At 42.6% G+C, this 15,184-nt stretch overlaps 1 protein-coding gene across 1 annotated transcript in view; it reads left to right on the forward strand.

Annotated features, from left to right (window-relative positions):
* EFEMP1 (EGF containing fibulin extracellular matrix protein 1) overlaps positions 1-15,184 on the forward strand; it is a 69,433-nt gene that overhangs the window by 35,280 nt on the left and 18,969 nt on the right. Inside the window, exon 4 of the mRNA XM_003417594.3 lies at positions 12,428-12,550. Within this exon, the coding sequence (XP_003417642.1) occupies positions 12,428-12,550 (123 nt within the window). The remainder of the gene's footprint in view (positions 1-12,427; positions 12,551-15,184) is intronic.

The raw sequence follows: 15,184 nt of genomic DNA on the forward strand, positions 1-15,184 counted from the left end.
TCCCTTCTCAACCCTAGGTTCTCTGTTACCAGCTTTCCTGTTCCTTCTTGCCTTCTAGTCCCTGCACCCCTTTAGTCTTGTTTTGTTCCTTGTTCAATCTTTGGCTGAAGGGTGAACCTCAGGATTGACCTCATTACTGAGCTGAAAGGGTGTCTGGGGGCCATACTTTCAGGGTTTCTCCAGTCTCTGTCAGGCCAGCAAGTCCGGACTTTCTTTTGGAGTTAGAATTTTGTTTTACATTTTTCTCCAGCTCTGTCCAGGACCTTCTATTGTGATCTCTGTCAGAGAAGTCAGTGGTGGTCACCGGGCACCATCTAGTTGTGCTGGACTCAGTCTGGTGGAGGTCTTGGTAGATGTGAGTAGAGGAATTTTGAACCAAAAAAAGAATCCAATGCACATTTGGTGAGTCCTCCCACTTCATCCTACCTCTCTGCTCTGTTTGGACTCCAGAAACAAATAAGGACCCCGAGGCAAATGGAGAAACATTGTGCAGAGACATCATAAGTAGGATGTAATGAAATGGATAGGAAAATCCACACAAGAAGGTAACATGCTCTATGAGCAAGAGGCACAAAGATATACTCCCTTTAAAAAGCCTTAGGCAGTTAATGAGTTAGAGAAGGGTTGCCAAGTTACACTCACCAAACTGAGTAGTGTGCCTCAATTTAGTGGGCACAAAGCTGCTTATTGTTGAACTAACAACAAGTATAATGTAATTGGACTCATACAATTAGAAGGTCACCAGGCCATGCTTGTTATAACTGGCGTTGCCATGGCCAAGGGCTAATGCGACCTCAAGTGATGACTGGCCTGGAAGAGTAAGCCAAGAATGTGTGTTTTCTGGGCTGGGGAGACTGACTAATCTGGCTGTAAGGATTCAGGGAGAGGGGCCAGGAATCAAATCACAGTGCTTATAGGCAAGGCATGGTGAACTCAGTTGAATGTTGTCAACCTCTATTCGGCCCATCAGTCTTCAGGGGTTTGATCTGGTGGGGGTACTAGGGGGTGGGAGGCAAATTTGGGGCATCAGGAAAACACAGTTGAAATGTCAGTGCAAAGGCATCCCATAAAAGGGTAGGATCACGATTCCCCCAAAGGCAATCCAGTTTGAAGCAGGTCCCCAGCCCGTATGGGATGGGCTTGAACCTTCACATTGAGGATCTTTTAATTCCTGGTATTGAGCCACCATGGAGCAAAGGCTGATGGTGCTGGTTGTTTCAAAATACAGTTTTACCTCCACACAGTCATAGATTGATGATTTGTTGTAACAGCATCCCCAATACCAGGGTCAGCTTTCCCCAGGCATTTTTTTATTGGATAATTCAGTTTAAGAAGAAAAGAGAGAGTTTAGCTGGGAATGACATGTTCCCAGAGATGCCAGAGAACACCCCTGACAATCAACAATCTTTTATCAGTAGAAGATGTTTCTTTAAGACTCTAAAAGCAATGTTTCAACTTTGCTGGTATGAAAATGAGCTGAAGAATGAGCATTAAGGCCTTTGTTTGCTTGCTTGTTCTCCTATTTTAGCCAATTGGTTCACTTGTTTTGTGTGTAGCACAGGGTCCTCACAGATCTATCGTTCACACGCACCAACTGATTTTCCTCCCTTTGTTCACAAACTGTATGTCTAACCTCATTCAATCCCCTGAACACCACTGACCACAAAGGAGGCTAGGCGAGAGAAGGTCTATTTGCAGTGCGAATCCATTATCATCGTCTATAAGGCAGCTCCAAGCACATGCAGCTTTATTTTTCAGTGTGGGAACATCATATTACAAGGTTCTGATATAACACAGTGCAATGCCAAGGACTTCCAGGATACTTGATTCACCACTCTCTAAAACAAAGAAATGAACCATCCGGGAGGGTGATATTTGTTGATTTTAGTGATATTTTTGCTTATTATCTAAAGCACACCAAACTATTAACAAGCATTTTGCCAGAACTGATAAGCGTCAAGAACTAGAAATCCACGGCTGGCCACCGTTGAAGACAGTCTTCTTTTGTTACTTAATATCAGGATTTATTTTCTCCACTAGAACTGCTTAGCTTGGGTGAATTCTAGCTGATAATTTCAGAAGGGTGAAAAGCTAACTAGAACTGGGCATTTGGCCCAGATAAATCTGATTCCAGTACTATGAACGAAGCAGCAAGGAAAATAGAAAGTCTTTGACAAAAATTGTTGATAATTGGCTAAGGAGTGGGGAGGGAACCAGAAAACTTAGAGAGTTAGGAATGTTATTCTAATGCGCAAGAAAGACGCAAGGGGGGAATCAAGGTGCTACAGATTAACAACCTTTTTTTTAATTCTAAAAAAGTATTTACAACAATATATAATACAGCAGAACCTCTGCAATCCAAAACTCAGGGGGAAAAAATCTTTCTGGGGACCTAAATTGCAGGGTCAAAATGGAAATCTGGGATTTGAATCTCTGCGCTGTGTGACACTGGACAGGTCACCTCCCCGTCTACATTTCAGTCACATCTTCCTTCCTCATCTGTAAATTGTGGGTGATGCTCTCACCTACCCCGCAAGGATGTTGTTAGGGTTCAGTCAGAGGCTTTGTAAGTCTGGTTTGTGAATCAAATGATAAACCTGGTGGCCTGGTGGTTAAAAGCTACAGCTGCTAAGCAAAAGGTCAGCGGTTCGACACTTCGAAGGCCAGCGTAGCAGGGGCAGGGGTTTGGGGACCATGGTTCTAGGGGACATCTAGGTCAATTGGCATAATAAAATCTATTAAGAAAATGGAGATTGGTGTCTGGGGCCTTAAATGTTAGCAAGTGGCCATCTAAGATGCATCAATTGGTCTCAACCCACCTGGAGCAAAGGAGAATGAAGAACACTAAAGACACAAGGTAATTTTGTGCCCAAGAGACTACATCAGCCTGAGACCAGAAGAACTAGATGGTACCTGGCTATAACCGATGACTGCCCTGACAGAGAACACAACAGAGAACCCGTGAGGGAGCAGAAGAGCAGTGGGATGCAGACCTCAAATTCTTGTTAAAAAACCAGACTTAATGGTCTGACTCAGACTAGAAGGACCCTGGAGGTCATGGTCCCCAGACCGCCTGTTAGCCTAAGGCAGAAACCATTCCCAAAGCCAACTCTTCAGACAGGGATTGCACTGGACTATAAGATAGAAAATGTACTGGTGAGGAGTGAGCTTCTTGGCTCAAGTAGACACATGAAACTATGTGGGTAGCTCCTCTCTGGAGGGGAGATGAAAAGGCAGAGGAGGTCAGATGCTGGCTGAATGGACACAGAAAGACAGGGTGGAGAGAAGGAGTGTGCTGTCTCATCAGGGGGACAGTAACTAGGAGCACATAGCAAGGTGTATATAAATTTTTGTATGAGAGACTGACTTGATTTGTAAAGTTTCACTTAAAGCATAATAAAAATTAAAAAAAAAAAAAAGGTCGGCGGTTCGAATCTACCAGGCGCTCCTCGGAAATCCTATGGGGCAGTTCTACTCTGTCCTATAGGGTTGCTATGAGTCAGAATTGACTCTATGGCAATGGTTTTTTTGTTGTTGTTGTTGTTCATATTGCTAAGCATTTACCTATTTTTGTACCATTAATTTTAGAATTTTAACAAACTTGTCTATGAAGCCATCTAAAATATTACACGTCCTCTTAATCTGATTAAGATCAGCATCGGTTAATCTGTCTTGATTACTCAGATAATCATTACCAAGTGCCATTGCTGGACAAGGGACTAGTGAAAACAATAAGGTCCTCAGCTCTCATTGAAATAGCTCCTGCCTTCCAGGACCTTAGATTGAAAAGTAAGATGAATAGCAAAATAGCTTTAAGATCTCTATCCAGGGAGGCCCTTTTATTTAAAAAGTTTCAGAGAGTAAGGAGAAAGAACACTTGGGTAGGAACTAATTTATTGCCTTGTCATTAGGGAAGATTAGGCCAACTATTCTGAGCAGATGGGTATATGTATAAATCTTTAAGAATGTTTTGAAAAAAAAAAAAAAAGAGGCCAAGAGTCAAGAAACTCCTCCTTCTAGCTAACATGAATGAGAACTTCTCTTTTTCCTACTTTACTACGTTTATGAGATTAATTAAACACGGCTGGGGAAAACGGATGTAAGTTTCTAAATCCACACAGATCAAGAAATATCAGCAACCTGAATTTAACCACTACCTGTTTTAACCACAACAGTTCAAAGAACAGCGCCATGAAATAATATTTCTAAAGCATCCACAGCATCCCACACACAACTAGGAAAGATGTGGTCATTTTACTCTACCGGTTTATAGTCTGAAAACAAAAAGACCTGTTTTGAAGGTCCTGAACATTACTGAATCTGTGCACTATTGTTAACAATCCAACACCAAAAAAAAAAAAAAGGCTTGTTGCCATCGAGTTGATTCCGACTTATACCAACCCTGTAGGACAGAGTAGAACTGCCCCATAGGGTTTCCATGGTGTGCCTGGTAAACTGGAACTGCAGATCTTTCAGTTAGCGGCCAAGCTCTTAACCACTGCCCCACCAGGGCTCCTTGTTAATGACAGACTGTCTGTTTTACAGATGGAGAAGTACAGAGAACAAGAATGGAAACCATGGCCCTGGGTCACAGGGTCAGTGACAGAACCAAAAGAATTTTAATCCCTTTCTGCCTATTTCAATGCATTCTCTTACCTGGTCTGGAGTGGCTTATTAAAAATTTATGGAATAATAAAAATTATTCCATAAATCTCAAAACTCCAGGAATTTAGAAAGTCTACTAGAAGTCAAGGTGCAGATCATTCTTGCCCATGAAAACACTCTAAAGTGACTCCACGTTGTGGTAAATTATCAAATTATGGAAAGAACATTGCAGAGATTAAAATGTTGCATAAGAGAGAGAAAGCAGCATGAGTCAGGGGTTTGGGAAATATGAGTCAGATTTGAGGGAAAGAGCCAAAAGCGCAGAGAGAAGGCCAAGGCAGGGACTTAATGGACACCACGGAGCCGTGGACACAGTGGTCTCCATTGCCTTTGAGGGAAAATCCAGGATGCAGTTCCATGAGACGGGGGGGTCAATGGGTTAAGAGGCTAGAAGTGAGAGCTGAGCAAAGATCAGACTGGATTATTTAAAGCAATTGGTCGTGCCAAAGTCAGCAGGAGAGGGACCTGCAATGGTATAAATCACCAGGAGGGACAGCTTGGGCACATTTTTGAAAAATGAGGGAATCAACAAATTTTGCCATTAGCTATTCTTAATGTAGCAGAATAGTAAGATGTAAATAGATTTCCATGTGGTGGTATTTTAGGAAGCACGATCTATTATTTTGTTCTTTGGTAATGTTTACATTGGACTGTCTACATAGTTTCCGGTTACTTGCTATGGTGTTCAATCCAAACCCTCTACTCCCACCTTTAAGGCCCCGATTTTTGCTCAAGAATTAACCTACCATTTTCTGAGCACCTTCAACCAGGCACTGCACCAGGCTGCTCACGCACAGCCGTTCTTCTCATGAAAACCAAGTTGTCTCATCAGTGTTTTCTGCATATGACCTGTCCCCGTCTAGAAACAGCCTCCTATTTCTGCCAGTTCATGTACCTCACCTTCTTCAAAATGCAGCTCAACACTCACCTCCCCTAGAAAAGCTTCCGCAGTGGCCCACCTCTTACACTTCCTTACACTCTAGGCCCCAGTCCTTAGCAAACCATTACGATTCACTTCTCCATTTATTGAACAAGTATTTTTGAAAAACTGCCAAGTGTTATACACTGTGCTGAACCAAACCAAACCCATCACGTGGAGTCAGTTCTGATGCAGAGCAACCCTACAAGACAGGGTGGAACTTCCCCATAGGGTTTCCAAGGAGCAACTGGTGGACTTGAACCACTGACCTTTTGGTTAGCAGCTGAGCTTTTAACCACTGTGCCATCAGGGCTCCAGATACACGGTGCTCCAGTTGCCATCAAGTCAATTCCAATTCATGGCAACCTCCATGTGTGTCAGATAGAACTGGGCTCCATAGGGTTTTCGATGGCTTTTTTTTTTTGGAAATAGATCACCAGGCCTTTCTTCCAAGGTGCCTCTCTGTGGACTTGAACTTCCAACCTTTCATCTAGCAGCTAAGCACCTTAACTATTCGCACCACCCAGAGGCTCCATGAACATGCTAGGCACTGGGAATACAGAAAAAGGTAAGACATGGGCCCCACGCTCAAGGAGCTTGAGTATTGGCTCAAGGAAGTGTTAACTGACCACCTAAAGAACCTAGTGAGCTTAACTACCTGCCAAGGATAAATTCTAGACAAAACACAAAACAAAGACTCCTCTCCCTTAGAGATTAGATTTTCCTAGATTATCAGGAAAATCATAGCTGACCTGAGTTTTTTCCCTCATGATAGCTAAATAACAGATTGGCTCATAAAATAAAAAATATCACCCATGAGTAATGAGTCCTTTTAAAAATCATCTGTATGAGACCAAATGGTCAAAAAGTACTCTAAGCAAAGTACAGAAGGTAAGGGGGTGGGGAAACTAGAGTACTAGAAATGGTACGACCAGAACGGAACGAATGAGAATGACGACACATTGTGAAAAATGTAACCTATGTCACTGAATAATTCGCGTGGAAACTTAATTTGTTGTGTAAACTTTCACCTTAAACAGAATAAAATATTATTTTTAAAAAAAAACACTATGGAGGTGCCTACAAGGGGCTGTGTCTATACTGTAGGGAGAAGTCCCTGGGTTGTGCAACCAGTTAAGCACTTGGCTACTAACTAAAAGGTTGGTGGTTCGAGTCCACCCAGAGGCATCTCCAAAGAAAGGCCTGGAGACCCACTGCCGAAAGAGCAGAACCACTGAGAACCTTGTGGAGCGCAGCTCTACTCCGACACACGAGGCCACCTTGAGTCTGAACCGACTACCTGGCGACTGGTTTAGTTTAGTTTTGTCTTGTGGATCGCAGCTCTACTCCAACACACGAGGCTACCTTGAGTCTGAACCGACTACCTGGTGACTGGTTTAGTTTAGTTTTGTCTTGTGGAGCGCAGCTCTACTCCGACACACGAGGCCACCTTGAGTCTGAACCGACTACCTGGCGACTGGTTTAGTTTAGTTTTGTTTTTGTTTTTTATGCTGTTGGGTGTCATGAGGAGATGGAGGCAGGGCTGATGTGGGTTTCCACCAACACTCCTGGGAGAGCCAGTGTCCTGTTTCATCTGCACAGGGGTGGGTATTCTGCTTTGGATTTCTGACACAGTTGTGTATTTTAGGTATTTTCTTTTTTTCTCTCTCTCTCTTCTTTTTTTTAATTGTGCTTTAGGGGAAAGTTTACAGCTCAAGTTAATTTCTCATTCAAAAATTTATACACATATTGTTTTGTGACATATTTTAGTAATTTTCTCATCACACTGAACTTTCTAATATTTAAGGCAAATAGAAATGCATACAAGTAGAAATGGCAAGCATAAAAAAGTTTACTAGTGTATAATGGTTTTTGATAGGACTTTGTATAGAGGTTTGAGAAAGCAATAACGGGATCTCAAAGTACAATTTTCAAAATAATACAATCGTGCTACTTAAATAAACCAGCAAATTGACATTTGTACTGAAAATAATTCAAAGAAATTCAGAGTATCTACATCCTTCAACATTAGCTAATCTGCTAACAGCAAGGAAGAGGGCAAATATTCCAAACTTTAGTGAGAAAAGCCATAAATGAAAGTATAAACCAATAAAAAAAAAAAACCCATTGCCTTCGAGTCAATTCCAACTCACAGCAACCCTGCAGGACAGAGTAAGCCACCTCACAGGGTTCCCAAGGAGCAGCTGGTAGATTCGAACTGCCGACCTTTTGGTTAGCTGCTGAGCTCTTAACCGTCAGTTGAATTACTAGCAGATCCAGCTCAAGATATATGGTAAAGCATGCACTCAGCTCCTTTCAAATAATATCTTGAATTGGGATTTCAGACCACTACACTTTGCTGAATTTCAAGAGGTTTCCCATATAAAAAAAATTAAAAGCTCATCAAAAGCCTTCTGATAACAAAGCTAAATTAAAAACTCTGCAAGTAGCAGCCATGTTCAACCAAAATACATATGACCCATAATAAGAACAAAACCCAAACCCACTGCCTTCAAGTCAATTCCGATTCATGGCAACCCTATAGCACAGTCATTCAAATAACATTTATTGAGCTTCTAGTCTACGCAAACATATTGTGGTTCCTACAGAATTAGAAAATATATTCTTTGCCCTTAAGGACTTCCTACCACGTTGGGTAGAAAAGACATATGCAAATAAAAGGGTACAGGTTAAATCTTGATCAGGTAAACAGGCTGCATTCAAGAAGAGATGTGGTTTAGGGGACAGACGAAACTGACTGCGACGTTGTTATAATATCACAGACATGTGTTCTGCAGTGCTTCTGGGAATAGACAGAAAGGGGCAGCTATTCAGAAGAAATACTTATACTACTATAACACTCAGTAGCTGTCACACTAAGTGCTGGCTGATCCTACTGGACCAGTGGACCTTGCTTCTATTTTGCATGTCACTATTAACTCCCCCAGAAGACTACCAGAAATATCTGTTGATCAGACAAAGCTAAGTTTATTAGACTTGCTGCAATAAGGGAGAACGCTACCTTGAGAGTTTTCGTAGTCTCTCAAAGTGAAGAAATTAGGGCAGGACACTGAGTTTTTAGGACTGGGCTGGATGATTGATTTTAAGGTCTAGCAAGGTGGGAAACTGGTTGGGTTTGAGCAGAGATTACAGCATAACAGTCTTGGATATGTGGGCACAGCGCGGTAGGGGTTTCATAGCAAGGCTCAACAAGCAAGCTGTTCATCTTGATAAAGAATTTGCGTTAGTTGATTCACAGTCTTACCTTCTAGGACCACGTATTTCCTGGAGCAAGTAGCTAAGTTATGTTAGCTTGTTCTCAGGATACTTTAGCATAGATTCAAAAAAGTATGTCCATCACAAAATTGTTTAACACAGGAACAGGTAAAAAAAAGACGGTTGGTTCCAGTCTGGTGTAACACAGGTTCCACACCGGTTTCAGGTCTTAGATATGTCTTGCATATACTTTTCTTATCGGGGATTAGGGTGACTTTTGACAGTTTAGCAAGATATAAAAGATCAGTTGTTTTTTTTTTTTAATAAAAACGCACGTGATTGCTTCAGTAGAGAGAGGGGTCACTAATGAAAGCTACTTCCTGGCCTCAGAGGTTGCTTCTTTGACCATGTTAGTGTCAAGTGAGTTGGGTAAGCAGGCAGTGAGAAAAAAATATCACCAGTCACTCATAGGCAAGGTGAATCCTGTGGCAGTTTTGTTTGTTGGTTGGAAGCAAGAAAGGAAAATAACATGGGAGCAGTGGGTGAGGTGTCATTTTTTTGTTTTAATTAAATTACTTTAACCCATGTACTATTTTAATTAAACAATCCTTTCAGAGGCAAGATTTTAACCATGTCACAGTACATTTCCTCTGTCCCCTAGCCCACCTCTCTTCGATGTGTTTACATGATCAAGCTTTGATCTCTACCTTGTAATAATTATCTTTTATTTGTAGATATCCTTCCTACTGGGTTCTTAAGAAGGAGTAGGTCCACGTAGCACTAGTTTTTACTTTTAAAATCTATTTAATGATGTATCAGCCTCACAAGAAGGAAGCCCCGGTGGTCCAAATGGTAAGCACTCGAACGCTAACAGAAAGGTTGGCAGTTCAAACCCACCTAGCGGCTCCTTTCAAGAAAGACCCGGTGATCTGCTTCCATAAATATTACAGCCTAGAAAACCCTGTGGGGCAGTTCTACTCTGCCACATGGGGCCACTATGAGTTGGAATTGACTTGATGGCACCCAACAACAATTGCACAGGATATATAACATAGCCTATTTATCAGGGTGACTTAGATATGAACAATGACAAAGCAGAAGAAGATGGTAGGCCATCAGGAATGTGATGGGGTGGAGGCGGTTTGCAGAGAGATGCCTCAAGAAGAAAAGCCTCAGTCACTGGTGAGGCTTTGCTTAGAAAATGCAGCAGCCTGCCCGAGCCCTTGATCCTCCGCCAGCACGGACTGAGGAAACTTGCCACATCTGAATCTAACGTTGCGGCATCTCTCAGGGCTGTTATCACTGCAAATGCTGGCAAATGTTCTTGACATAAAACAATAGGATTTCAGCTGTCATTGCTGCATTACAGAGTCATAAAACTCTGAAGAAACCCCAGTGGAAATGTTTCCGTCAAGTGCAGATGAGAAAATAATAAAAGATACAACAAAGAGCAAATAATTTCAAAGGGAGATTGGTATACTTTATTTAAAAAAAAAATATCTAAAAAAAGGACAGAGTTTGTGATCACTGACATGAAAATAACAAACAATTGCAAAACAAATTTTTTTTTTAAAAAAATAGCCAAAACTTTAAAACCAGGTTCAAAGAATTATGCAAGTAGATGCTTTTATAGGTTATTATCCAACCATTGGCCAGACTTCACTCAGGGATTTCTCATCCCTCCTCCCTCTTTTTTATGGAAAGAATCTCTCCTCTCTTTCCCACACTCAGCTAATTGAAGCCAATATCGCTGGACAGCCCTCTTACAGTCTCAGTTTCCTACATTATTTCATTCACACAGTGTAACTGTGGCAACTCCACTCGAAAATACAGAAAAATGAAAGACAGACCAACACCAGGGACCAACCTCTAGCATTTGCCACCGAGTCAACCCCGACTCATGATAACCCCATGTGTATCGGAGCAGAGCTGCTCCATAGGGTCTTTAAGCAGAACACCCATGGGGTCTTTAAGCAGAACACCCATAGGGTCTTTGAGCAGAACACCAGGTCTTTCTTCCAAGGCATCCCTGGGTACTCTGCAGTTACTGTCAAACACTTAACCTTCTGTATCACCCAAGGACTCTACTCTGGATATACCAAAAAAACAAACCAAACCCAGTGCCGTCGAGTCAATTCCAACTCATAGTGACTCTGGATATAGAGCTTCTTAAAGGGGAGGCGGGAATTGAGGAGTAAATTCTAATTACTGATGGCTTATTGTTTTATTGATTCTTGGGTCAAAATTGTTTTTGTGTATAGGAGAGCCCATCATTGCTTCCAAAGCACCACCCCGTGTCTGCCACTGTGATGATCTAAGACCCCCATGAGACTGTCTGGGTCTTCATTTTAAATTTGTCACCTAGAAACCACAAGTTCTAAGATATTTTAGAATGAAGCTTACAGTCTTCAGTTGTTGAAGAATGCCAGAATTGCATAATCCTTTCACTGTGCTGTTTACCTTCATAACATGGGAGATTTGAATGAGCACAAAAGCGGTGTAGATAAAGCAAAAAATAAATTCCATTTAGAAATTACTGTAAATATGAATGTACACACACAAATTCACATTGCATTTTGACCACAAAAACAAATTCTTTCTAACAGGTTTATTACGTTTTGACTGAGCTTTTTTTTTTGCTTTACTTTCTAGAACTGTAATCCGCCTGCTCAAAGCACACTAAGCAAATTGTCCCAGAAGTCAAATGGTTTGGGAAAATATTTCCTTGAAACTAACTAACCTGTGTCTTCCAGGAAAACATGACCAGGTTGAATCCTTAGCACTCTGCAATTTGCAGTGAAGGGTTTATACGTACACGTTACCCCCCAAAAGTGCAAAACACAGCAACAGAATTTGCACATCCATGAGGAAACAAACTGAGAAAAAAATGTGTAAGATCAGAGTTTGATTATTCCCAATGTCTGAGAAGAGTTTTAAAGATCTGTCAATAGAAACGATCTCAAAAGCATAATCTTGGGTGAAAAAAGCAAGATCGGACAATTTCTTTTAATTTTAAAACACACAAAACAATACTATATACTCTAATGGATACATCCAGGTATAATTAAAAAAAAAAAAAAACAAACTCGTTGCTCTAGAGTCAATTCCGACCCATAGCAACCCTATAGGACAGAGAAGGACTGCCCCACAGGGTTTCCAAGGAGCGCCTGGTGGAATCAAACTGCTGACCTTTGGTTGGCAGCCAAGATCTTAACCACTGTGCCACCAGGTCTCCATGTATACTAAAAGTATAAAAATACCTTAAGGAAGGAATCACACCTATGAGGATAGTGGTTACCTCTAGGGAAGCGGGTAAAGGAACAGGGTGGAGTGAGACTTTAACTATATCTGAAATGTTTCATTTCTTCACAAAATAAAGTGAGCTAAGGCCAGCATGGCAAGTGTTAGCGGTACACACTGTATCTATGAAATTGCTTTCTGAGCATGTGAAATAATTTAAAACATTTTCCATAAAACCATATCATAAAAAAAAGTATCATAGAGTAACGTTTTAAGGACAAAGTGAAAACTCAATTTCTTTAACAAAAGGGGTGACAGCAAAAAGGAGGCAACGCCAACGTCCGTCACAGTTACAATCCCTTCTGTGCTGTGTGTTGTTTCTAACAGACATAGATGAGTGCACGGCCGGAACTCACAACTGCAGGGCCGACCAACTCTGTGTCAACTTACGAGGCTCCTTCACCTGCCAGTGCCACCCCGGCTATCAGAGTCGAGGCGAGCAGTGTGTTGGTAAGTACCCCGGCACGGCAGGCAAAGTCCTGTAGTGAGCGTCCTGTTTAAATCTCGGCCATTCAAAGCAAGGCACTCACAGTTATTTGAGAAATTACAGCTAACACTTGCTTATTCTTTCATGGACTATCAGTCCATTTTCCCCACTAACATGTTAGACTAAGCAGAAGCAGAAATTTGGGGTATGAATGAGACCCTAAATGGAGCCAAGAAAATACTTTTAAATTAGTTGTTTGGGGGCCACAACACAGGCAATCTGGGCTTCATTCACTGGTTTATAGCGTAGCTTGGTGTTTAGGACACAAGCCCACATCTACCCCTGACTCATTCTGAGGCTTTGGGCAAGTTACTTAAATTTGCTGTATCTCCCTGTTTTCATGTGTAATGCGGAGATAATAAAAATCCCTTCCTTACAGAGCTGTCACTAGGAAGAGACAGCTTCCTGTGTAGGAGGCACTTAGAGCTTAGGACCACTGCCTGGTCCTGTGCCGTATACCATGTGCTATTAGGCAGGGGCGGTGGGGGTTCAGTGGTAGAACTCTCATCTTCCACACAGGCGACCTGGGTTCCATTCCCGGCCAGTGCACCTCAGGCACAGTGGTCACCTGTCCGCGAAGACTTCGAGCTTCCGTCAGTGGAGGCTGGCGTGCTGCTATGATGCCGGACAGGTTTCAGCACAGCTGTGACACGCTGGGAAGAAAGGCCTGGTGACCTGCTTCTAAAAATCAGCCAGTGAAAACCCTATGGGTCACAACGATCCTATCCCATTGTGCATGGGGTCACCATGAGTCAGGGCCCAACTCAGCACCAGCAACAACGTTAGTATGTAGTCATTTAACAGACCTGTACTGAACACCCTTTATGTTGTAAGCCTGTGCCCGGTGCCGGGAATACAAAGCCAAGGACACCATGTATCTCTACTTGAGGGTCCGGGAGCCCGAGATCCCAGAGGGCAGGGGCCAGGTCCCTGAAGACTGCCCGCCACACGACTGTATGGAAGAACATGGAGTAGGGAGGAAGACTGGGAAAAAACAGAGATACAAAATAAAGTGTTTGGGTACAATCCCGAGCCCAGCACTAGCCAGGCAACTCTGCAATTGACTCCCTCTGTCCATTTATTTACATACCACCTCTTACCACAGATCAGCCAGGAATCCTTATTTCTCGTAGCAACAGAGGGTGAGGTCATGAGGACAGGCAGCCTGCATCAGCTTTCTCCTGAGAATGTGAGCTGTTGACATTTGGATGTCAACGTTGTCCTCCCTGTGGGCACCAGCCTGGCTCTGTTGCCATCGGGCCCTGGCTGGAGGCTGGGGTCGGTGCCCAGCCTCGGATGAAGCCCAGCGTTTGGAGTGACTAAAGCTTTGACTCAGGAAAAGATGATGTGGAAAACTCAACAGGCACCAAAGCTTTGCTCACTGTATTAGTCAGGAAAATAAACATTTGAGAGCATAAAAAGTATAGAAGAAGAACTAACTCAACTTACGTTGGGAAGAATCAAAGATGGAACCCGTGGGCACAGCCCTTTATGACATAGCAGGGAGAGCACATTCCCCCATAGGGCACAGAAGGCCTTCACCAAACGGACCCTTGTCCAGCTCTGTTCCATCAGCATCACCCCCCTAAAAAATATTACACTCCATCTTTTTCTCACTAGTTGTAGATCCCCATAAACATCCTGCAATCACACTTTTATGCCTCTAAACAAACTCTTTCCAGCACCAGGAAACTGGAAAACTTCTATTCAACTATCAAGTCCCATCTCAAGGTCACCTCCACTGGGAAGCCTTCTGTGATCCATCCAAGCACAATTAGTTACTCCCTCCTCTGTCAGTACTTTTCAAATTCCACGGAGGGATTCTTTTTTTTATAAATTTCCAATCTGTTACAAAGTAGTATTTTTGTAAAGTACAATAAAACTGTTGTGGTCATGTCAAGGAGACCTGGTGGTGCAGTGGTTAAGAACTAAGGTTGCTAACCAAAAGGTTGGCAGTTCAAATCCACCAGCCACTCCTTGGCAACCCTATGGGGCAGTTCTACTCTGTCCTATAGTATCGCTGTAAGTCAGAATCAACTCAACAACAACAGGTTTTGGTAATGTAAAATTGCTATTCCTAAGCATGTACTCACAATTTCTGTACTTCCTCCTCGCAGAACAATCTGAACAGGCCATGGACTAGCAGCAGTCAGTGGGCCATGGACCGGCAGCAGTCAGGGGGCCGTGGACCGGCAGCAGTCAGGGGGCCACACTAAGAGAAGCATGGCACCCTCTCTGTCCCTTGTACATATTTCTACTCTTGATGCTGTCATACCATGGAGTAATTTGTCACGCCTGTCTTCCAGGCTAGACAGAAGTAAAACGCAGGCATACTTACCGTCCTTATAAAGCTGCAGTGCCTGGCACAATGCTCGCAGTAAACAGTGGTCCAATGACTGCGTGCTGATTAAGGAGATACGCATCATTCGTTCACCAAATATTTACAAAGTGCCAACTGTGTACCAAGCACTGTTCCAGGTGCTGGGCTATAGAAGTGAACAAACAGATTTTACAAAATACAGCCCTCACGGAGCTTTTAGAAACTACCATTTATATAAATTAACTATCGAAACTGGAACCGGGCTAGGAGGAGCCCT

Source organism: Loxodonta africana, chromosome 26 (assembly GCF_030014295.1).
Source record: "Loxodonta africana isolate mLoxAfr1 chromosome 26, mLoxAfr1.hap2, whole genome shotgun sequence".
In the NCBI taxonomy this organism is placed as follows: Eukaryota; Metazoa; Chordata; class Mammalia; order Proboscidea; family Elephantidae; genus Loxodonta; species Loxodonta africana.